Source organism: Trachypithecus francoisi, unplaced genomic scaffold (genome assembly GCF_009764315.1).
Source record: "Trachypithecus francoisi isolate TF-2019V2 unplaced genomic scaffold, Tfra_2.0 Lachesis_group2, whole genome shotgun sequence".
NCBI classification, from domain to species: Eukaryota; Metazoa; Chordata; class Mammalia; order Primates; family Cercopithecidae; genus Trachypithecus; species Trachypithecus francoisi.
This window is the reverse complement of record NW_022681465.1, coordinates 116,054,912-116,078,742: the sequence shown is the minus strand read 5'-3', so window position 1 is coordinate 116,078,742 and position 23,831 is coordinate 116,054,912. Positions and strand designations below refer to the sequence as shown.

The following is a 23,831-nucleotide window of genomic DNA, read 5'->3' as shown; positions in this document are numbered from 1 at the left end:
GGCTAGTTTTTTGTATTTTTTAGTAGAGACGGGGTTTCACCGTGTTAGCCAGGATGGTCTCGATCTCCTGACCTCGTGATCCGCCCGTCTCGGCCTCCCAAAGTGCTGGGATTACAGGCTTGAGCCACCGCGCCCGGCCAGTTATGAGTTTTGAGGCTAAAAGAAACTTCCTTAAACGGTCAGTAATAAAAATCAGTGAGTCATGGCAAAGGGAAGACATTATCTTTCTGTTCTTGATATGGAAAATAATGTTGCAGAATCATTGTCCTGTGAAGAAGCACTGAGTACATGACCAAAAATGTCTGGAAGACTTATTTCTGGAGGTGTGTCTGGCAGTTAAGAAAACATTGTGTTGGTTTTCTGGATTTTGTGATATTTGTGATACTGTTCTTTTTTAGCTTTAATGTGTAACTCTGTACTTTCCCAGTCTAAAGCAATACTTGTTTTGTAGTCTAATTTGGTATACTTAAAGAGAGCTTCCCAGAATTGTTTAAGCTCTGACCCCATGAAACTTGCATCTGCCTCTGCCTACAAGCGTTTCTGAGTCAGGAGAAGAAGCAGATGCTTCCAGGAAGAAGTAGAAAGGGATTTTTTTGATCGGGATCAGACGCTGGCTGAAGGCCTTTGACTGCGGGGATAATTCAGGACGTTTCCCTCGTTGGGCTGGACCCTTTGGGTAGTGCCACCATCGTTTCTGCCTCCGGCCAGACTCAGCCTTCAGGGGCCTCAATCCGGCCCTCCCCTCACCCACCATGTCTCTCTGCCCTGTTCCCAGGTCTTCTTGTGGGCACCCTGGACGTGGTGCTGGACTCCAGTGCCCGCGTGGCCCCTTACCGCATCCTGCACCAGACCCAGGACTCCCAGGTCTACTGGACGGTGGCGTGTGGTAGGTGCCCTGAGTGGTGAGGGGTGCTGGGCAGGGCCTGTCCTGGAAGAGCCGTTGCCGAGAGGAAGGGGTGTGTAGCCCACATGCCTGGGCGGTGTTCCCTGCTGACAGCACAGTCCAAGGCTGCAAGAGGGAAGTGGAGGAGGCTTCGCTTCCATCTTAGAAAGGCAGCTCCACTGGTCATGGGGACAGAGTAGGAGAGGACAGCCCCATGGAGCCCCGTGTACCTCTGGGGGTGCAAGCGTGGGGCTAGCCAATGTCCACGTTCTCATGCCACCTTTTCTCAAGGTAGATATAGTTGGCCTCATTCAAAGACTCCATATTTGCAAGTTGGTCTACTCAATAAAATGTATTTGCAATCCCCAAATCAATACTTCCAGGGATTTTGTGGTCATTTGGAGACATGAACATGTGTACATTCAAAGCAGTGAAAAATCTGAGTCGCCTGATGCCCACGTCCCCGGTGGAGGCAGAACAGGGCGACACTCTGCCTTCTTGATTCAGCTGTCATACCGCACTCGTGTGTCTCGTTCACGGTCTCTGCAGTGCCGTGTTTTCCCATGTTTGTGCTCATTGCTGTTGACTTGGCTGTTTAAAATGTCTCCCGAGCATAGCGCCGAGGCACTCTTGTCCGTAAGAGCAAGAAGCCTGGGTTGTGCCTTGTGTATTAGAGCAGCTTCGTTCAGGCGTGAGTGACAGTGCTGCTGGCCATGAGCTCAATGCCAGTCAATCAGGGGCACGTGTTAATAAGGCCTCTTTAAACAGAAACACATGTAAACAGTTATGTATCGGTCAGTTGAGAAAAGTGTGATTAGAGGCTCGAGGAACCTAACCCTGTATTCCCCCAGAGTACTGGTTCAGGATTCGCTAACTCACTGTTCGCGGCCACCTTACAGAATGTAACCACCGGAAAAACGAGAATCCGCTGTCTTGACTGAGGCTCTCTGCGTGCCTGGTGGATGGGCCTCCTGTCCCACCTGCGGGCAGCTGAGAATGATTCAGGGTATCATTCACTCCTCATCCTTGTGTTCATTCAGCAGAGGCAAAGCCCCAGAAACGGGTGCTGGGGATGGGGGAGCCAGGCTCGGCAGAGATCTCCCCTCATCTCTTTGCGCTTCTCCCTGGGGCTTCTTCCCCGATTCTTTGATGGGAGCAAACAGTTCTTCCGGCCTCTAAAAGTGGCATCGTGCTGCCTTCTCTACATTTTTGTTTTGTGTGTTGTTGTTTTGAGACGAGATCTCACTTTGTCACTCAGGCTGCACTGCAGCCTCCGCCTCCCAGGCTCAAGCAATCCTCCCACCTCACCATCGTGAGTAGCTGGGACCACAGGCACATGCTACTATGCCCAGCTAATGTTTTTTTGTATTTTTGGTTTCACCATGCTGCCCAGGCTGGTCTCGAACTCCTGGGCTCAAACGATCCTCCTGCCTCAGCTTCCCAAAGTGCTGGGATTACAGGCATGAGCCACAGCACCCAGATTTTCTCTACATTTTTTAAATTTCCATTGGGCCTATGGAGGACAGGGACCCCCTCCCTCCTAGGTGGGGCAGACACTAGGTAAGAAGGTGGCCAGGAGAAACTGAAGAGAGGGACAGTAGCTACCTGTCTGCCCAGCAGGAGCCTAGCTAACCAGGGGCCTGGAGTCGTGTAGGAAGCTCCAGCTGCTATCTGTGGATACCTAGATTCTCAGGAAAGAGCTGGACTCAATCACATACATAGCAAAGGCCACATTAAGTTCTTTCAACTGGAGGGAAGATATAAGTTAGCAAGCTTGCGGGCACGTAGACTGTTTCTAGGACACACAGGAGACTTAGTGACTCTTCCTGTTGGCTTCAGGGACAGGTGGATATGTTCACTCTCACACAACTGATTCAGCCTGGACGTTTCATTTTTTGTTTTTTACCAGGACCATTTATTACTTTCTTTATGCACATATTCATCAGTTTAAGAGGGAAAAGAGGAAGCAGCTTGAAGATTCTAGTCCCTTGGATTTAGCTAATTAGGTTGCCCACTTTCATCTCGCTTCTTTGAATGTGTGTTTAGGACCCGGTGAATCTGATTTTTCTTTTACTTCACCAACCTCTTCTAGGTTCTTCCCGCAAAGAGATCACAAAACACTGGGAATGGCTGGAAAATAACTTGCTCCAGACACTATCCATCTTCGACAGTGAGGAAGATATCACCACCTTCGTCAAGGGCAAGATACACGTAAGGTTTACTCGCCACTCCCTGTTCTCACCCTTCCCTGGCCGGCAGTGTTCTCACGTATTATCCTATTTAATCTTCACGAGGTAGGGTGCGTCCTCATTTTACAAAGGTGGAGATTGAAGTGTCAGTGCTCTTTCTCTTGGAGTTGAGAGGGGCAGAGGAACTCATGACCCAGGAAAACCCCTTCTTACCCTGGTTGGGCACTGGAGGCTGCTGAAGCCTAGTGCACAGTTTCCATTCCTACCCAGGTGCCTTGGAAAGCGTAGGCAGATAGACAGTTCTGTTTGCCAGAAGAGATGCTGGAAACAATGGGATATTTTGAGTTATTTTTTATTATAAAACTAACGTTATTTTAAAAGGCACATGCCCTTTACCCCAAAATTCCAATCCTTGGAGTTTCCCCTACAGTATATTCATATATGCAGACTATATAGTTTCAAGGGCCAGGTGTGGTGGCTCACACCTGTAATCCCAGCACTTTGGGAGGCAAGGCAGGAGGATCCTTTGAGCTCAGGAGTTTGAGACCAGCCTGGCCAACATAGCGAGACCTTGTCTTTAAAAAATATATATGTATATATTTGTATATGCATATATGTATAAATAATATATGTATACACATATATATGTTATATATATAAACACACAGTTTAATATGTCTCCCACCAGACTGTGTGTATTAGCAGAAAAACTGGAAACAGTGCCTCCCGGTCCCATAAGGGAGGAAAGCAGCTGTTCTCTCTTCTGCAACATGAGAATAATAATAGGTGCTGTGGCATTGACTGAGCATACACAAAGTGTATACATACACTGTGCTAAGTGCTGTGTGTTCAGGGGACTTGTTAAGTCATGTATGGTACACTTAGTGCAATATTTTGCTACCATCAAAACAATGGTTATGAAAATTGTATCAGTGTGTAAAAACTCATGGTGATCTCTGGGTTGTTTCCTCTTTGGGGATAATTAACAGGATAATGAGCATTTATCTGAATGTATGAGTCTCACTCTGTTACCTAGGAAGAAGTACAGTGGCACAGTCTCAGCACACTGCAACCTCTACCCCCTAGGTTCAAACGAATCTCCTGCCTCAGCCTCCCAAGTAGCTGGGATCACAGGCACGCACCACCATGCTCAGTTAATTTCTGTATTTTTGGTAGAGACGGGGCAGGTGGTCGGGTACAGTGGCTCACACCTGTAATCCCAGCGCTTTGGGAGGCCAAGGCAGGCAGATCAGCTGAGGTCAGGAGTTTGAGAGCAACCTGGCCAATGTGGCAAAATCCCATCTCTACTAAAAATACAAAAATTAGCCAGGCATGGTGGCATGCGCCTGTAATCCCAGCTACTCAAGAGGCTGAGACAGGAAAAGTGCTTGAACCCAGGAGGTACGGGTTTCAGTGAGCTGAGATCGCGCCACTACACTCCAGCCTGGGTGACAGAGTGAGACTCCATCTCAGAAAGGAAAAAAAAAAAAAAAGGCTGGGCGTGGTGGCTCACGCCTGTAATCCTAGCACTTTGGGAGGCTGAGGCGGGTGGATCACGAGGTCAGGAGATCGAGACCATCCAGGCTAACACAGTGAAACCCTGTCTCTACTAAAAATACCAAAAAAATTAGCCAGGCGTGGTGGCGGGCGCCTGTAGTCCCAGCTACTCAGGAGGCTGAGGCAGGAGAATGGTGTGAACCCGGGAGGCGGAGCTTGCAGTGAGCCAAGATCATGCCACTGCACTCCAGCCTGGGTGACAGCACGAGACTCCGTCTCAACAAAAAAAAAAAGAGTAGAGATGGGATTTTGCCATGTTGGCCAGGTTGGTCTCAAGTGATCCACCCACCTTGGCTGGCCTGCCAAAGTTCTGGGGTTACAGGCGTCAGTCACTGCACCTGGCCTGAATGTATATGTCTTGTCCTTTCTGTTAGGTTATTTCCTTAAGTTGGAGTCATGGGAGGGCTCTTACTAGGTCACAGTCGTGTGGTACAATGTTGCTTTGGGCAGGCCCTTGTGTATTCCTGATACCAGAACTTCCCGTGCCTGGACAGACATTACTAAGTTTCTCAGCTCTTCTCGGTGCACTTTGGGGTTCAAGTGGAGACCTCATTGCCTCTATCTCCAGGAAAACAGGTGGGGAGTGTAGAAGCAAACCTTTACTCTCTGGTGAGAAATTGGGGGTGATAATAATAGTCGTTGTGGCATTAATCACTGCCTCCTATATGCCAGGCCTGAAAAATGCATCAGCAGAAAAAACTCTAAATGACTCATAGGCCAAGGAAGAAATGGAAATTAGAAAATATTTAGAATTGAGGCCAGGTGCAGTGGCTCACGCCTGTAATCCCAGCACTTTGGGAAGCCAAGACGGGCGTATTACTTTAGGTCAGGAGTTCGAGACCAGCTATCCTTCGCCAACATGGCGAAACCCCATCTCTACTAAAAATATTTTAAAAGTAGCTGGGCATGGTGGTGTGCGCCTGTAGTCCCAGCTACTCGGGAGACTGAGGCAGGAGAATCATTTGGACTTAGGAGGCAGAAGTTGCAGTGAGCCGAGATCACACCACTGCACTCCAGCCTGGGCAACAGAGCGAGACTCCATCTCAAAAAAAAAAAAAAAAAGAAAATGATTGAAATACTACTGCATGTCAGGATGTGTGGAATGCAGTGAGAGCAATACGCAGAAGGAAATTTAAAGCCTTCAATCTTACAAAAGAAGGAAGGATCGGCCAGGTGCAGTGGCTCACGCCTGTAATCGCAGCACTTTGGGAGGCTGAGGTGGGCGTATCACGAGATCAGGAGATCGAGACCATCTTGGCTAACACGGTGAAACCCTGTCTCTACTAAAAATACAAAAAAATTAGCCAGGTGTGGTAGTGGGTGCCTGTAGTCCCAGCTACTCAGGAGACTGAGGCAGGAGAATGGCGTGAACCCAAGAGGCAGAGCTTGCAGTGAGCTGAGATCGTGCCACTGCACTGCAGCCTGGGCAACAGAGCGAGACTCTGTCTCAAAATACGCCATGAAGAACATCTGTAAAAAAGCAAAGCTCTAAGGAGAGAGGATGACAAAACAGCCTTAAACCAGTACCTTTAAGAATTTAGACAAAATGGGGCTGGCGTGGTGTCTCACACCCGTAATCCCAGCACTTTGGGAGGCTAAGGCAGGTGGATCACTTGAGGCCAGGAGTTTAAGACCAGCCTGGCAAACATGGCAATACCTTGTCTCTACTAAAAATACAAAAAATTAGCTGGGCACAGTGGTGCACACCTGTAATCCCACCTATTTGGGAGGCTGAGGCACAAGAATCGCTTGAACCTGGGAGGCAGAGGTTGCAGTGAGCCGAGATTGCACCACTGCATTCCAGCCTCGGCAACAGAGTGAGACCCTGTCTAAAAAAAAAAAAAAAAAAGAAGAATTTAGACAAAATGGACACTTTATTAGAATAATATTTATTAGTTTCCAGTTGCTTCTGCAACAAATTACCATAAACTTAGTGGCTTAAAAGAACACAAATTTGGCTAGGCACTATGGCTCACACCTGTAATCCCAGCACTTTGGAGAGGGATGTTTAGATCGCAACTGTGGTAGCACTGGTGGAAGGAAAGAAAAACCCTTTTTTCTTCTCCCCATTTAGGTTCTTGGCTGGGGCTCTGTTAGAGAAGACAGATTAACAAGAGAAAAACAGAAGTTTACTAATGTGTGTATCTCATATATTCATGGGAGAAACGTGGATGGGTAACTCAGAAGTTTAGTTTGAATTGGGTTTATACAGCCTCTTAACACAGGAACAGTCTACTTAAAGAGCAGTAACAGGACAGAGGAAACAGCTTAGGCTTCCAAGGACAAGAAACTGTGAGAAGATAAATACATGGGATGAAACTAATGGAGTCGGGTTTGTTTGCAGATGCCTGCGGTGTCATCTCAGGGCTGATAGGAATCTAGAATTGTCTCCAGTAAAGGAGAATGTATATCCAGCTTTTAGGCAGAAAGGGGGAGAGCAGAGAGAGCTTTTCCTGTGTTTGCTGCTACTTACTTGCCTTCAACTCAAAATACTTCTTATGTCAAAAATGCATATTTTGGGACGGCATATTCTAATTTCCTTCCCTGGCTACTCTGAGAAATAGAAGAAATCACAACAGACCCCACCTTTCAGTCCTCACCTAGACTCGTGGCTGTCCTCACTGCCCGTGAACAGAGGGATGGGAGGTGGCCCAGCCACCAGCACTGACCTTGACTTACTTTAGTTTATCCTGTAATTGTCTTTCTAGAAAATCAGCATGTACATTTTGAGCTGACGGCACTACTGAGGACCTGTTTTACCCCAGGAGGCTTGGGGCTGGCTCTGTGGCCCAGGGGGTTGTCTGGGCACCCTGAGCCCTGCAACAATGCCAGCAGCAGTAAGGACAGGCCCTGAACCTGTGGGCCCTGCTGCTGGTTTGTGTGCAGAGCCAAGAGGCAGGAGGCCCCCGGCATACAGGGGGTCAAGTGCAGAACATCCTCCAGGATGTGATAAGAGAAGCACTTTACAGAACAGAGCTGTGGGGTGATCCCATTTGGGCAAATAAAGGGGGAAAGAGGAAAACACACATTTGCTTGTGAATCCATCGGTGTTTGCATGTCTGGAAGGAACCAGGAAAGTCACTACAGAGGGCCAGAAAAGATTCCCTTTTCACTGAATACAGTTTTCTACTATATGCATTTTTTACCATGTTTATGGATAGTATGTTTCAGTAATTTTACATGAAAATAACTGAAATGTTCATTTTAAAAGTGTCAGGCCAGACACAGTGGCTCACTCCCATAATCCCAGCACTTTGGGAGGCTGAGGCGGGCAGATCACTTGAGCCCAGGAGTTTGAGACCAGCCTGGGCAACATGGCAAAACCCCATTTCTACAAAAAGTACAAAATTAGCCAGGTGTGGTGGAGTACACCTGTAGTCCCACCTACTCGGTAGGCTGAGGCAGGAGGATGGCTTCAGCTGTTGGGTTGAGGGTGCACTCCAGCTGGGGTGACAGTGAGACCCTGTCTTAATTTTTTTTTAAAGTCTCTGCTGGTGATGACAGTAGTTCAGGGAGTTGCAGGAGCTTTATCTGGAGAGTCACACAGGCAGCATCTGTCATCCGTGTGCCTTGACTGCAACCCAGCAAGAGCCGCTGACTGTTCCCACCTGTGCCTGTAGCCCGTAGACCAAGGTCCATGAGTCCTGGGTTCCCGGGGCCTCTCTGCTCCACGCTGTGACCTGTCCAGGACTGTGCAGGGCAAGCTCTTGTCCTCTTGTCTTCCTCCAGGGCATCATCGCAGAAGAGAACAAGAACCTGCAGTCCCAGGGAGATGAGGACCCTGGGAAGTTCAAGGAGGCCGAGCTGAAGATGCGGAAGCAGTTTGGGATGCCTGAGGGCGAGAAGCTGGTGAATTACTACTCCTGCAGCTACTGGAAGGGCCGCGTGCCCCGACAGGGCTGGCTCTACCTGACGGTCAACCACCTGTGCTTCTACTCCTTCCTGCTGGGGAAGGAAGGTGAGCCAGCCCCTCAGTGTGCCCCAGCCCCCACACCCTCAGCCCCTCCCTGCCCTCAGCCTCCAGATTCTCCATCCCCACATGGCCACCAGAGGGATCTCCCTGAAACCCAAATGCCACCTTCGCAGTCCAGAGTGGGACTGTCCAGCCTTGGCCAGGCGTCCACCTGCTCCCAGTCGGCTTTTACCGTGCCCACCACTCGCCAGTAGGGTTCTCCACATGGTGACTCCACATGCCTGCCCTGCCCTCTTCTGCTGAGCTGGCGTATTCGGGCACATGTCTGCCCCGAATTCCTGGTGATTCCATGCCATGCAGTGCCTTGGGTGTGTGCCACAGCCCTCATCTGCTGCAGGTCCCTCTCTGCAGACACCCTGGCCACAGGATGCGAGCCTGGTTCCCCAGCAGCTCCAGAAAGAGCCCCCAAGGTCTTAGCCATCCCCAAGCCCACCAAGCCCTCCTCCCTCCTCGTCTCCCTCAGCCCACAGCCTCCCTGTGCCCCCTGCTGCCCTTGCCACTTACCTGTCACAACCAGGTGGCCAGTCACCTCCCGTCAGCAGGGGCTGGGTCCTGCTCTGTGTTGGCCGTGCTGTGCTGTGACTGTTCACACATCAGTGTGCTCCCACTTAGGGGAGCTGCGGGGTGGGTCTTGGTGGTTCCCCTTTGCACATTCGTTCCTTTCCCCTTCGGCCACTGGTGGGGCAGACACCGTGTGTGGTTGGTCTGAAAGGCAGTGGACACCTCAGTGGCCTGGTCCCTCCACATGGAGGGCATGACCCAGCCCAGCCAGGCCTGGGCATGCAGGAAGTGCTGCCCCCAGAGAGCAGTTCCCTAGGGTGGGTCTGGGGTACAGATGGGCATCAGGAGCCTCACCCTGCCAGGCCCTAACCCGCGGTGTGTCTGTCCCTGCGGGCACAGTGAGCCTCGTGGTGCAGTGGGTGGACATAACGCGTCTGGAGAAGAACGCCACCCTGCTCTTCCCCGAGAGCATCCGTGTGGACACGCGCGAACAGGAGCTCTTCTTCTCCATGTTCCTCAACATCGGCGAGACCTTCAAGCTCATGGAGCAGTTGGCCAATCTGGCCATGCGGCAGCTGCTGGACAGTGAGGGCTTCCTGGAGGACAAGGTCCTGCCCAGGCCTGTCCGGCCACACAGGAACATCTCAGCCCTGAAACGGTGCGTTACCCTCCAAGGCTGGGGTGGGCTCGTGTGAGCCAGGTTTGCTGACCTTGGCTGGGACCCACCTGGTCCAAGTATGTAGACCTGGAGAAAGTGTCCACATTTACCCCTCATGGGCTCCCCACTTGGGAGGGAAGCCATAAACAGATCATTGCAGTACTGTATGGAGAGGCAGCAGGAGATAGCAGTGATGTCCTGACCACTATCGGAGAGGAGGCTTTTCACACTTTATTCCTCTTGGCCCTACGATGGGAAGGGTCTCTTACCATCCCTAGGTATCAGACAAGGAAGCTGAGGCATGGAGAGGTCAAGTAAGTTGCCTGAAGTCCCTCAGTGAGCAGTGGAGCCAGGATCTAGCCACCTCAGCTGAGGTGCTCTGACGCCCCCAGAAAGGCTTTGGTGAATCTGGGCTCAAGTGCACGGCCTCCATCCCACTGTGATTGACAGCTCTCCTGTATATCCCGAGACTCTCTGGCCAGAGGACCCTCCCAGCCATGGGACCCCAGGGGTCCTAAGTTTGATGTGGAAGCAGACCTCTGGGTCTGAAGCCAGCCAAGAAGATGGGCCATGTGTGGGTCTGAGGTCCCTGCTGCCCTGTCCAGAGGATTGATAGATAGGAACACATCATAGCAGCTGGCCCTCCCGGGCTACTTATGTTTGGACTTCTAGGTTGTAGCTTATGAGAAACTGAAGAGGCTGGCCAAGATCTCTTGAGGTTCCCTGGGTCCCACAGCCAACCTGAGCACAGCCAAATTCACACCCATGTGTTCAGCAACCTCATTCCAACCAGGCCATTTCCTGCATTGCACCCACAGACTATGGTCTAGGCCCAAACTCTGGGGTCCACCCCCAGAAGCAGAAGATCGTGCCAGCATGTTACCCTTGGGGTGTGGGTGCTGGTTGGCTGTGGGACCTTTTGGAAAGAATAGTAGAGATGGAGCGTGGCCATGCTGGCACTGCCAGTGAGGGTGCAGCCAGGCCCTGCTTAGGCCACGGCAGCCCAGGCCAGGCAGGAGGCTCCCTTTGGGGCTGGGAGAGTTTATGTGAACAGAGCCACCGAAGGGGTGGGGCCCTGGGCCAGGCCACTGTCACAGCCATGAGATACACAGGTGTGCACGTCTGTTAGCAGCCGCATGCTTTAGTTTTAGCTCCACACCTCCCTGTGGGGAGCTCCTCACCTCGGTTTCAAGGTGAAACCTGGAGTTAGGCCTGCCCAGGGTGGAAGAGCTGCCCAGAGCCGTCCATCTGAGTGGGGCCAGTGCAGACGCTCTGGGCTCTGCCTGTCCTTCAGTACCGAGGGATGGGTTGCACATTGCCCAGGCCAGCGTCTAGGTGTCCTTTTCAAAGCAGTCTCAGGACACATTGCTTGCTGGCCACTTCTCCGCTGGTTATGTGACTGTCTCACCTTCTGCCTGGTGACTCAGCATGCATCTTCTATTGAACTCTCAGGTCCCTGAGCATGACTTCCTCCAGGGAGAACCCCAGGGATCCTGAATCTGATGTGGAAACAAGCCTGGGGAGGCCCCAAGGCTTCCTTGAGAGTGTGCTGGTCCTGACTTTGTCCCCTTTCCTCCTGTCCTCCCACCTTGTTTCCCCAGAGACCTGGACGCCCGAGCCAAGAATGAGTGCTACCGAGCCATGTTCCGGCTACCCAGGGATGAGCGGCTGGACGGCCACACGAGTTGCACCCTGTGGACACCGTTCAACAAACTGCACATCCCTGGCCAGATGTTCATCTCCAACAACTACATCTGCTTTGCCAGCAAGGAGGAGGACGCATGCCACCTCATCATACCCCTGAGGGAGGTCAGCATCCCCTAGTTGAGAGGCCAGGGCCTTTCTATCCCTGAGGGGTCAGTCAGCTCAGGGACCAGCCTGTCCTGCTCTACCCTGGCTTACTAGGGGCATCTGGGAGGAGGCCGTAGCCCAGACAGCCACATGTCACTCAGTGATGGGACAGGTGGAGGATGTAGGCTGAGTGAGCCCCTCCACAAGCACCTGCCCTGTGGGGGAGGCAGGTAACATGGTGGGGGCACACTGCTTGCCCTCTCGAGTCACTTGCCTAGTGGAGACAGGGTGCATGAGTTTCCGTCAGGCTTGCCTTCTGGGCCCTGCAGTTGAATTTTGGCAAAGCACTGCTCTGTGGCTGGGCTTAAAGGACCCTGTTCCTGCACCGGTCCCACATGTCATTATCAGGCCACCTCACCAGTCCTCTCTGGACACACCACCTTGGCTGTGGCTCGGGCTCCAGCAGGCCACCAGAGGTCGGCTCTCCCCTGTGGGCGGCGTTGGCTCTCACTTGCTCCTTCTTGGGTTTCTTGGGCTTCCACAGTGACCCTGGTGGGAATAAGGCCATCTGTCCTGCACTACAGTGAAGGGGTGTGGACAGCAAGGATAAGGCACTTGCCCAAATAGAAGACATGAGACTGAGTCAGGACAGGTCCCAAGGACTCCTTTTCCTTGTGGCTGAGCAGGGCACTGACTGTTTAATTATAAGAAGCAGTAAGTGAGATTCTTTTATTTTTATTTATGTATTTATTTATTTATTTTTGGGATGGAGTCTCACTCTGTTGTCCAGGCTGGAGTGCAGAGGTGTGATCTCTGCTCACTGTTCATGCCATTCTCCTGCCTGAGCCTCCCGAGTAGCTGGGACTACAGGCATCTGCCACCACGCCCGGCTAATTTTTTGGATTTTTAGTAGAGACGGGGTTTCACTGTGTTAGCCAGGATGGTCTTGATCTCCTGACCTTGTGATCCGCCCACCTCGGCCTCCCAAAGTGCTGGGATTACAGACATGAGCCACCACGCCCAGCTGAGATTCTTAAAGACCTTCCTGCCATTTGCACAAATCCCTCAAGGTGTAGCTGTAGCTGAGAATAGGTGTGGGATAGTTGCTGCCTCAGTTTCCCCAAGAGAAGTCAGAGGGAAGGAACTCAGAAGAGCTACAGCTCTAAAAGCTCCAGGTTGAGAGGCTCAGGTGTGACCCGGACCCCACATTCTATTAGCACTAGGGCCCTGTGGATCTGTCCCGGGCACTGTACTGACCTGGTCCCTGGGCCTAGGGGTCATCCTGACACCTGAAGCTCCATTTGAATTTCTCCTGCCGGGCCTTTGACATCTCAGATGGTAGAACCCTGGTGGAGCTCGGGGAGCAGGACTAGCCCACACTGGAGGGCTCGGGGACCAGGACTAACCCACACTGGAGGGCTTGGGGAGCAGGACTAGCTCACACTAGAGGGCTGAGTTTGCTCTGGTGATGAACTCTGCAGCTGGTCAGGGTGGAGGTGGCCAACGCCGACCCCTCAACACACCTGCTCCTCCACGTTCCATCCTGCAGGCTCCTGCGCACGCAGCTCACTCTGTGGGTGTAGTGGGCTCTTGAATTTCACTCCCAACCACGCCCTTCAATACTTCCCTTGGGAAGTGACCCCTCTTCCACCCTTTGCCCAGGTAAAAACCACGTATCAGCCTAGATTCCAACCTCTCCCTCCTCCCTGTGTCCTACCTACAGCATGTCTTGCCATTTCACCCCGCAGAGCTCAGCCCTTCCTCTCCATGGCTGCCACCTAAGACACCATCATCTCCTTTAGCCACTCCCTAACCACACTTAACCCCCACCTCCGCTTTGTTTTTTTTTGTTTTTGTTTTTTTTTTGAGACGGTCTCAATCTTGCCTAGGCAGGAATGCAGTGGTGTGATCATGGCTCACTGCAGCCTCAATCTCCCAGGCTTAAGTGATTCTCCCACCTCAACCTCCCAGGTAGCTGGGACAACAGATGTGTGCCACCACACCTAGCTGTTTTTTGTTGTTGTTGTTGTTGTTGTTGTTTTAACAGACACGGGTTCATCTTGTTGCCCAGGCTGGTCTCAAACTTTTGGATTCAAGTGATCCTTCCTCCTCAGCCTTCCAAAGTGTTGGAATTACAGGCATGAGCTACCACACCTGGCCCAACACACTTAGCCCCTTTACGACACATCCTCCCACAGCAACCAGCAAAATTTGAAATGTCAGAGCATGTTGGCAACCTGCTTAGAGTCCTCTAGTGTCTTCTCCCACCTCCCTCCTGTGACCTGTGAGGCCTTCTGTGCGCCTCTGCCCCCTCTCAGACCTGCGCCCAGGCACACCCCATGTATATGCTCACACACAGACATAAAAAGTGCACACACACTCCCCCCCGCATCCCCACTCATGCTGTTCTGGCTTCTCTGGCCTTCTCTTCCTCCCTCAGGCAGTCCCACCCCTGTCTGCAGAGTGACTGCTGTGCCCTCACCCATCTCTTCCCCAGCACTCACCTGGCTGGACCAGGTCTTAGCTCAGTGGCTGCCTCCCCTGGGGTCACCCAGCCTTCCCCCTTCCCAGCACTCACCCCTGCTGACTGTGCTCAGCTGGTGCATCCCTCATCCATCTCCCTGCCAGGCCTTGGGCTCTGCAGAGGTGCCCGCTAAAGCCTGTCCTGTGCCCTCCACACCTCAGAAGGGTTCAGAGCCAAGTTCCAGGACCCCTGCTGTCAAAAAGTGTTCCCTGGGAACAAGTGCAGGGGACAGTCCTGCAAGCAAGGGACCGCTTGCCCTGCTTTAGGACAGCCTTCTGAGAGCCAGTGAAGGCCAGCAGCTAGGCTGAACACTTTACATCATCATCTTCAGAACCGCCCTGCACGGCCAGTGTGCTCACCCCCATCGACAGGAAAAACAGGACCTTAGAGGCACAGGCAGCTTGGTCGGGGTTACGTGCAGCGGGTGGCAGAGTCAGAATATGAGGGCAGTCGGGCCACTTACTGCATTGTGCCCAGGAGGGGAGAGCTGCATGACAGTCTGCCATTCACAAAGCATGCCCAGCAGCAGGGCCTGAGATACAGACACCAAAAAGAGTTCTTCCACCTTCTCAGGTGACCATTGTCGAAAAAGCCGACAGCTCCAGCGTGCTGCCCAGCCCCCTGTCCATCAGCACCAAAAGCAAAATGACATTCCTGTTTGCCAACCTGAAAGACCGTGATTTCTTGGTTCAGAGGATCTCTGACTTCCTCCAGAAAACGCCATCCAAGCAGCCAGGCAGTATCGTTGGGAGCAGGAAAGCCAGCGTTGTGGACCCTAGCACAGAGGTGAGAAGCCCCTTGGGAGCAACAGGGTCAGGAAGAGCCAGGGCATGCATCAGCCTCCCCGCCGGAGCCTGACCCCATGGTGCCTGCTGTGGGCCTCCGCCTAGGGGCTGATGTGTCGGAGCTGGCAAGAGATCCCTAGCCCAGACCCACACTGCCCAGCAACATCACAGCCTCTCTGCTGCCCTAGCCACACACCCTGATACTCCTCACTCCTGCTGGGCCCAGTGCCCATGAGGAACCCTCTCTGGCCGTCCTTTCTGCGTTGCTGCTGCACTGAGAGCAAAGCCACACTGTGGAGGCCTATATACTTCGGCTTTGTTCTCATGGCCTTCCCTGCCAGGCTTTCAGTCTGAAGTTCTGGCCGGTAGAACTGCAGTATCACTATTGTACCAGCAAACTTAATAATTCCTTAATATCATCAAATATTGTACACATCAAAAAAGTACACACTTCCCTGTGTACTTTTCACGGTTTGATTATTTGAACTGAGACACACAAAAGTCATACATGTCACTGTTGATTGATAGGTCTCTTAAATCCCTTTAATCTATGGGCTTCTGTTCCACCTAGTTCTTGTTTATTCTTCCACAGTATTTTGTTGAAGGAATCAGCAACTTGTGCCATATAGTCTCTCATTGTCTGATTTTGCTGATTGCATCCACTGCAGGCATTTATTTAGCAAGCTCCTGTGTCCCCTGTTTCCTTTAAGTTGGTTGAGCAGTGAGACCGAGAGCCATGATCACAATCAGGCTCAGCTGATTTTGGTTCTGGCAGGTTTGCCTGTGGGCAGGCTCGAGGTGCTGTTTACTTCCAACAAGAGATGTCGGGCGACCGGCCACCTCTCTATGCTACTGTCTGTCATTGTGAATATGCTTGGATCCAGCAGCCAGCGGCACGCTCATTCCATTCCTCCTTTCATCTGGGAGCTGAAATTCTCCCAAAGAGGGAAGCTGACCCCAGGCACGGTTCATAGAGGAAAGGCAGAATACATCTTTTACTCTTCCTTCTTACTCTCCAGTTGTCAAAATAATGATGAGTTGGTTTTCTAGTGTCTTCCACATGTGAGCAGTGAGTTTTTTGGTTTACTTTTTATTGTAATTATGAACGTATGGATTTAAGCAACTTGATGTGTGTCTTTCCACTGGAATCACTATGCTTATTCTATATGTGGCCAAAGGGACTCATCTGGGCTGGCCCTGAGAGTCCCTGGGCACAACACTGGTCGTCTTTGATTCCTTGCTTTCTGGTGTGACAAGATGGATGTGCTGCTGCTGTTGTTGAGTCTGAATTTGCAAAAACATTTGGCCATTAGAAGAGTCCATATATAAATTCACAGATCCAGCTTCTCTGGAAAAATCAGTGCCCAGCCCTGCAGGCCCCGTCTCATTGGGCAACAGGCATGGGAGCTGTGGCTGCACGTGTCCTCAGTGCTCTAGAACCGTGTGTGGTCTGGCCCAGGCAGGCCTTTACATTGTCTGCCCCAATAATAGATGCTAAATAAATTACTACATAGATGAGTGGGTGGGAAGGGGTGGGCGGAATCAGTGTGGATTGGAGATATTAAGAAAGATGTGGAGGAGGTTGGGCTTCATCTGGGATTTCAAGAAAGAGTGAAGTTGGATTGAGTGGCAGGGGCAGTGAACAGGGTGGTCAAGCCTCCTCTCCCTCCATGAGGCCCCACACTTCCTGAAAGCTGAGTAAGCACCACTCTTGGCCCCTCCCAGGCACTCAGCTTCCTGTATGCAAACACATTTTATTGCATTCCTGTTAGGTGCCAGCTGCTATTCTAGGCCCCAGGAATAGAACAGTGAACACATCAGACAGGGTGCATGTTCACTTAGAGCTAATATTCCAGTGAGGGAGACAGTAAGCAATAAGCATACAATATGTCAGGCAGTGATAAGGGCTGTGGGTTGAAATAAAGCAGGATGAGGGGATCAGGAGTGCCAGAGGAAAGAAGGGGGCTCCATTTTCTCTCTGTTACTCATGGGTGACCTCTTTGATCAGGCAGCACTGAAGGAGAAACTTGAAAGAAGCAGAGGAACGAGCCATAGTATGTCTGGGGCAGAGTGTTGGAGGCAGAGAGCACAGCAAGCTGGGAGACAGGATTGGGCGTGGCATGGGCTCCTGGGACCAGGGCTTAGGAGACTGACCAGGTGTAGGAGGTGAGACCAGAGAGGTGGCAGAAGGCCAAGTCACCGAAAGTCCGTAGACCCTGTGAGTGCTGCAGCTTTGACTGTAGGTGAGATGAGAAGCCAGTGAAGAGTCATGACCAGAGGAGGGCAGGACCTGTTTATGTGTTAATGGGGTTACTGAGGCAGCCCACGTTGACAGTGGATTAGAGGTGCCCCGTGTAGTGCAGCAGCCACGTGTGGCCGTGGAGCACTGGAAACCCAGCAGGTCCCAGTGGAAATGTATGGTAAGTGTTCACTATATGTGGGTTTTGGAGACTTAGTATGAAAAGAAAAACATAAAATATCTCCCTTTTTTTTTTTTTTTTGAGAGACAGAGTCTTGCTCTGTCACCCAAGCTGGAGTGCAGTGGGGCAGTTTTGGCTCACTGCAACCTCTGCCTCCCAAGTTCAAGTGATTCTCCTGCCTCAGCCTCCCAAGTAGCAGGGATTACAGGCATCTACCACCATGCCCAACTAATTTTGTATTTTTAGTAGAGATAGGTTTTTGCCATGTTGGCCAGATAGGTCTTGAACTCCTGACCTCCGATGATCCACCTGCCTCAGCCTCCCGAAGTGCTGGGATTACAGGAGTGAACCACCACACCTGGCCACTCCATCATTTTTTAATTGATTCCTGTTGAAATGCAAATATTTTGGATATATTAGATTAAGTAAAATATATTGTTAAAATTAACCTCGATTTATTTTAGGACTTTTTAATGTGGCTACTAGAAAATTTACAATTACATTTGTGGCTGTCATCATCTCTCTTGGGCAGTGCTGGACTAGAGAGTGGCAAGAGCAGAAGCAAGGAGGCCGGCTGGAGGCCACCACAGTAGCAGGGCACAAGATGATAGAGTCCAGCATCAAAGGTAGGAGCAGTGTAGGTGGTAAGAAGGGGTCAGATTCAGAAGATATTATTGTGGTAAAACACACATAACAACATTTACCATTAAGTACATTCACATTGTTATGCCATCACCACCATCCATCCACAGAACTTTTTCAATTTTGCAAAACTGAAATTCTGAACCCATTAAACAGTAACTCCTCAGTCCCCAGTCTCCCAGCCCCTAGCAAGCACCATTCTACCTTTTGACTCTTTGAGTTGATCTATTCTAGGTAATGCACATAAGTGGAAGCATATAGTATTTTCCCTTTTGTGCCTGGCTTATTTCATTTAGCATGATGTCCTCCAGGTTCATTCTTGTTGTAGCATGCTTAAGATTTCTTTTTTAAGGCTGAATCACATGCCATTTTATGGATAAGCCACATTTTGTTCATCCATTGAAACTTGGACTGCTTCCACCTCATGGCTACTATGAGTAACACTGCTGTGAACATGGGTGTACAGATGTCTGTTTGAATCTTTGCTTTCAGTTCTTTTGGGGACATACCCTGGAGTGGAATTGCTGGATTGTATAGCAATTCTATTTTTAATATTTCGAGGAACCTCCATGCTATGCTCTATGCACCAACTATGCACCATAGATGGGTGCCAGACTACCAACTGTGACATGACTCTGTGCAGACACAGAGCCAGTAGCTGTGCTGAGGCAATGGCAGGAAGGAAAAGGGGCTCCGACTGTCCTAAGAGCCAAGGAATCCAGAAGTCACCAGAATACCCCTCACAAGAGACTACTCAGCAAATGGAAACCTCACCAAGTGAATCTGAGAGAGCCAGTGAGACTGGGGAAGGTTTCTCAGGCTCCAGTTTATAGAGGAGGCGTTTTTATTAATGGAAGCACAAAATCCTGCTTTATTTCTATCCACAGCCTTATCGCTGCCTGACATATTATACGGCTGAGGAAAGATCAGGAATGTGAGGGAAGCCCATGCCCTTGACACAAACTTCTCTCCTGAAAGAAAAGAGCCCACCCCCGCAAAAAAAAGGGCTGGGATTGAACAGAGCAGGAACACTTGGGGTAAAGGAGAAAAGCTTCAGATACAAGAAAGAGGTGGCTGATCCTAGAAAGTACAGGAGCAAGGGCTACACAGACTGACCACTGCAGGGAAAGGCCCCTCCAGCTGTGGAGTTCAGAAAGCTACTGTGACCCACAACCACCCATACATAGAACATCCTGCTGAAAGAACAGGAAAAGATGCTGATCACACCCCGTACAAAGATATTGTGGGGAGAGAGTGAACCAGATAACCTTCCACAGATAATGAAAGCACACCAGAAAAACATTCCTCCAGGCAGATGAAAACTGTGTCCTAATGTTTCCAAGTGATCTCAAAGGGATTAGAAAAACTATAGAAACTACTAAAGAATGGTATAAATTAAAAATGTTTAGAAAGCTCAGGTTAAAAGTGGCTAGTCAACAGAAAAATATGAAGAGAGTTGACAGGACTCAGGAGGAAATAAGAAAAAAAACATGTTTCTGAAATGAAAATCAGGAACACAAGAATGAAAATACATTAAGGTAAATAAGGAAGAGACCAGAGAAAAATGGAGTCAGACAAGACTCAAACAAATAGAGAAGAAATTGTCCAGAGAAGGGATAAAGAAGTCAGGCAAAGAAGATCCAACTTACGTATAATTGTAGTGCCACCCCACACCCTTCCCAGAGAAAAACGGTGGAATAGCAGGTAATAGAAACCATGATTCAGGAAAACTTAGAAAATAAGCTTGAACTTGTATAGTGGAAGGGCACATTGAATGTCTAGAAAAATCAACACAAAATAGTCAATATTGACATATAATCTCATAAAACTATTCAATTTTAAAGATTTAAAAATTAGTCCAGGCTGGGCACAGTGACTCACAACTGTAATCCCAGCACTTTGGGAGGCCAAAGCAGGCAGATCACTTGAGGCCAGAAGTTCAAAACCAGTCTAGCCAACATGGTGAAACTCTGTCTCTACTAAAAATACAAAAATAAGCTAGGCGTGGTGGCACATGCCTGGAATCCCAGCTACTCGGGAGGCTGAGGCACAAGAATCACTTGAACCCAGGAGGTGGGAGATGGAGGTTGCAGTGGACCAAGATCCTGAGAGATTCCTCCTCAGAGAGGTATCAGACTTTGTGATACAGTAGCAACATTTTAGAGTAACTTTTTGGTGGGGGTTGGGCGGGGGGTGTCTCCTGCTGTGCAGTGGCACAATCTCGGCTCACTGCAACCTCTGCCTCCCAGCTTCATGCAATCTCGTCCCTCAGCCTCCTGAGTAGCTGGGACTACATGTGCGTTTCACCATGCCTGGCTAATGTTTGTGTTTTTCATAGAGATGGGTTGAGATTTCACTATGTTGGCCAGGCTGGTCTTGAACTCCTGACCTAGAGTGATCCACCTGCTTCAGCCTCCCAAAGTGCTGAGATTATACAAAGTAACATTTTTAAGATATACAGTAAAAGAAGCTGTGACCCAAGGATTTTGTACCCAGCTGAACTGACCTTCAGGTATAAAGACCATAGGCTGTAAAGAACATGCAGAGGAGTTCAGGGGCTCTCTCAGCTTCTGTGGAGTCTGCTGGAGAACAGACTCCAGACAACCAAGGAGTGATGGAAGCAGCTTGGGCATAAGGACTGGTGGTAGCATTGAATATATTTAGCTGTGGAATTAAGGTTAGATAGTAGGAATAGAGGTGACAGTATGTAAATGTTATAGTCTCTGATGATGGAGACGTGGTACAATCAAAACCTGAGATCAGGAAGGTATATGAGGCTGGGCTTGGTGGCTCACGCCTGTAATCCCAACACTTTGGGAGGCCGAGGTAGGCAGGTCACCTGTAGTAGGGAGTTTGAGACCAGCCTGGCCAACATGGTGAAACCTCGTCTCTATTAAAAATACAAAAATTAGCCGGGCATGGTGGCGCACACCTGTAATCCCAGGTACTTGGGAGGCTGAGGCAGGAGAATTGCCTGAGCCCAGGAGGTGGAGGTTGCACCTCCGTACTCCAGCCTGGGTGACAGAGCAAGACTCCATCTCAAAAAAAAAAAAAAAAAAGGAAGGTGTATGGAAAGTAGAGTAAGCTCACTGATTGCCTTATTAATTAAAAGTATATCCTTTTGATCAGATGTTGGCAGAAAGGGAGGAAAGTGGGAAGAAAAGGCCTACTAGCTCATTTCAATATTGCTTATAGTAGGGAACTGACATCTTAAAAAGAGAGGACTAAGGGAACTATATAATGGTATTAGCATAAAAGTATTACAGTATAAATATACGCTTTTTGACACAGGGGAAAAAACTTGGAGAAAGGAGACAGATTAAGCATCTCTTTCAAGAAGTTTTGTGTGAAGGTCAGCAGAAAGTAATGAGGTAACTTTTGGGAGGGCTAGAATTTTAACTGAAGTTTAACATACATATCCAGAAGTACACATATAGTGTACAACCGGATGAATCTTCGCAGAGTGAGCATAGCATGTGAACAACACCCAGGTGAAGTGGGGGTGGCCTTTAGGGGAATAACAGTATAATTCTGTGCTGGAGAGCGACTCCTGCAGAGAAGGCAGGGGATGGGGTCCAGGTGCAGGCAGGTGGGTGGGCAGGCTGGCAGTCATCTGTGGAGGGCTCAGATTGTTCCCGTGTGCTCAGTTTAACAGGAAGAAATGTGGTTCAGTGGGATGCAAGGATGGCAGGTGGTTTTGGAGGTTTATGTGAGGTGGTTACCTCGGGGAAGCAGGGAGGACTGGACTAGGAATACATAGGATCCCAGGCAGCTCTGAGAGCCCACCTGAGGCCAGTGAGCCTGAATGTAAGGCGGGACCTGAGCCAAGCTTCTGCAGAAAGCAACCTGGTCCCCAAGCTTGGTGTCACGCTTGCCGCCTCACCGGGAGCACGCGTCTGCTGTGCAGCACACACCTGGTGGTCTGGCTCCTTCCCTGGCACTAAGATTTGTAATCCTCCAAGGCACCTCACAGCCTGCAAGCCCATGTGTGTCCTAGTCAGTCCCTCTGGGGGAGCTCAGGTGGGAAGCAGGATCTCCAGGCAGGCAGTCGGTCTGCACTGGGGCTGTGCCCACTGGATTCAGGCGGCTCGTCGTAAACATTTGTTTAAGTGGACCCAAAAGCCATTTCTGTAACATCATGGGGGGCAGAGGGGTAGACTGTGGGTGTGAACCTAGCAGAGTTCTCTCTCTTTTTTTTTTCTTTTTTCCTTTTATATTAATAACTTTATTGAGGTAAAATTGATATGCAATACACTGTACATATTTAAGGAATACAATTTGGTACGTTTAACATGTATACCCCCATGAAGCCATCACCACAGTCAAGATCAGCGTTCTCTCAAAAAACGCAGAATATGAAGTGTCTTAGGAGGGCACCCAGCACGTTGGCTGCTGCCCCATCCCTGGGTGCAGTGGGACCATGACCACGGGACCAGAGCCAGCGGGAGGGTGTGAGGGATAGAGAGCCCAGCCCAGGCCGGAGTCCACCATGGGGAGTCTACCACCTGCAGAGCCAAGAAGCTCAGGCAGTCAGCTGGCCCCAGTCGAGCTGGGCTCTCTCACACTGGACTTTGCTTTCTGCCAAGAGAGCATCACTCTTAGGCCCGTGTGGCACCATGATGGCAGCAGCAGGCCTTGCGTGCTCCCTGGGTTATCCCAACACTCCTGCAGAAGGGCCACTCATTTCCTTGGTGGCAACTGGGTGACGCAGTCACCCCAAACCCACCCTGAGCCCAGACCAACATCACAGGCCATCGCCCAACCCTTTGTGCAGCCCAAGAAGCATGGGCCCGAGAGTGGGCAGGGATGTGCCTCCATGTTAGGATAGGGCCTCTCCTGTTCGTTACATTGACCTCCCTCAGAAAAGGGCCCCACAGGGTGAGCCCAGAATTCACTCCCTGAGACTGACTCGCTGGTGAGGGTGGGTTTGGTTACTGAGGACTCGGTGTCCAGCAGCCAGAGAAGAGCTGAGGGCGGAGCTGCAGCCACAGCCTCCTGCCCAACCAGACAGGCTCTTCTCCATGTGCCGCTCGCCCCCATGGCCCTTTCTGCACCGGGCCCTGGTCCAGCTCTGGGTGGACGGCACGTCAGAGGCTGCCCGGCAGCACAGTTGTTAGGCGTCCCCTTCCCTGTTTTATTTTCTAGTCTTCCCCAGCTCCTCAGGAGGTGCCAGAGCAGCCTGCCAGCCCAGCCTCTCCCCTCAGCAGCCGACAGAGCTTCTGTGCGCAGGAGGTGCCAACCGCATCCCAGGGCCTGCTCAAGCTCTTCCAGAAAAACTCGCCCATGGAGGACCTTGGAGCCAAAGGGGTGAGCCCTGAGCGCCGGCACTCCAGCCTCTGTCCAGAGCGGAGCCCTCAGGAGGAAAGCTGGATCCAGTCCTGGGCCTGTGCCTTCCCTCAGGGCCCTAGGCTGACCACTGGGCAGTGCCCATCCAGGCTGCACCCTGGCAGCGTGGGCAGAGCAGGCACTCTCTCAGGGGCCCCACTGACCTGCTCAGTGGTGCTGTTAGCCATGGGCTCCAGGCCTCTGAAGGGAAGGGCCCTCCCGCTGAGGAGCCGGTTTCCTGAGCCTTGGGAGGTGTGGCTCAGCGCAGCCTGGTCTTTCCCGGGAATCGTGAGGAAGGCCACACCTGCAGGCCAGCGCTGTCTGGAGTATTCACGAGGCTTTCAGCCTGGCCTAGGCCTCGACACTCAGATGCGCTTCGGCCCCCAGGCTCCCTGATGCGCTTTTCCCTCAGGCCAAGGAGAAGATGAAAGAGGAATCCTGGCACATCCACTTCTTCGAGTATGGGCGCGGCGTGTGCATGTACCGCACAGCCAAGACACGGGCACTGGTCCTGAAGGGCATCCCTGAGAGCCTCCGGGGAGAACTGTGGCTCCTCTTCTCCGGTGAGTGGGAGGCAGCCACC

General features: G+C 51.0%; 1 protein-coding gene across 4 annotated transcripts in view; it reads left to right on the top strand.

Annotated features, from left to right (window-relative positions):
• Window positions 1-23,831, top strand: part of TBC1D9B (TBC1 domain family member 9B) — a 44,263-nt gene that overhangs the window by 2,875 nt on the left and 17,557 nt on the right. For all 4 annotated transcript variants that reach the window (XM_033178513.1, XM_033178512.1, XM_033178511.1 and 1 more), the window contains exons 2-9: window positions 776-886; window positions 2,976-3,094; window positions 8,359-8,587; window positions 9,503-9,761; window positions 11,363-11,570; window positions 14,650-14,862; window positions 23,069-23,230; window positions 23,661-23,811. In XM_033178513.1, coding sequence (XP_033034404.1) covers window positions 776-886; window positions 2,976-3,094; window positions 8,359-8,587; window positions 9,503-9,761; window positions 11,363-11,570; window positions 14,650-14,862; window positions 23,069-23,230; window positions 23,661-23,811 — 1,452 coding nt within the window. The remainder of the gene's footprint in view (window positions 1-775; window positions 887-2,975; window positions 3,095-8,358; window positions 8,588-9,502; window positions 9,762-11,362; window positions 11,571-14,649; window positions 14,863-23,068; window positions 23,231-23,660; window positions 23,812-23,831) is intronic.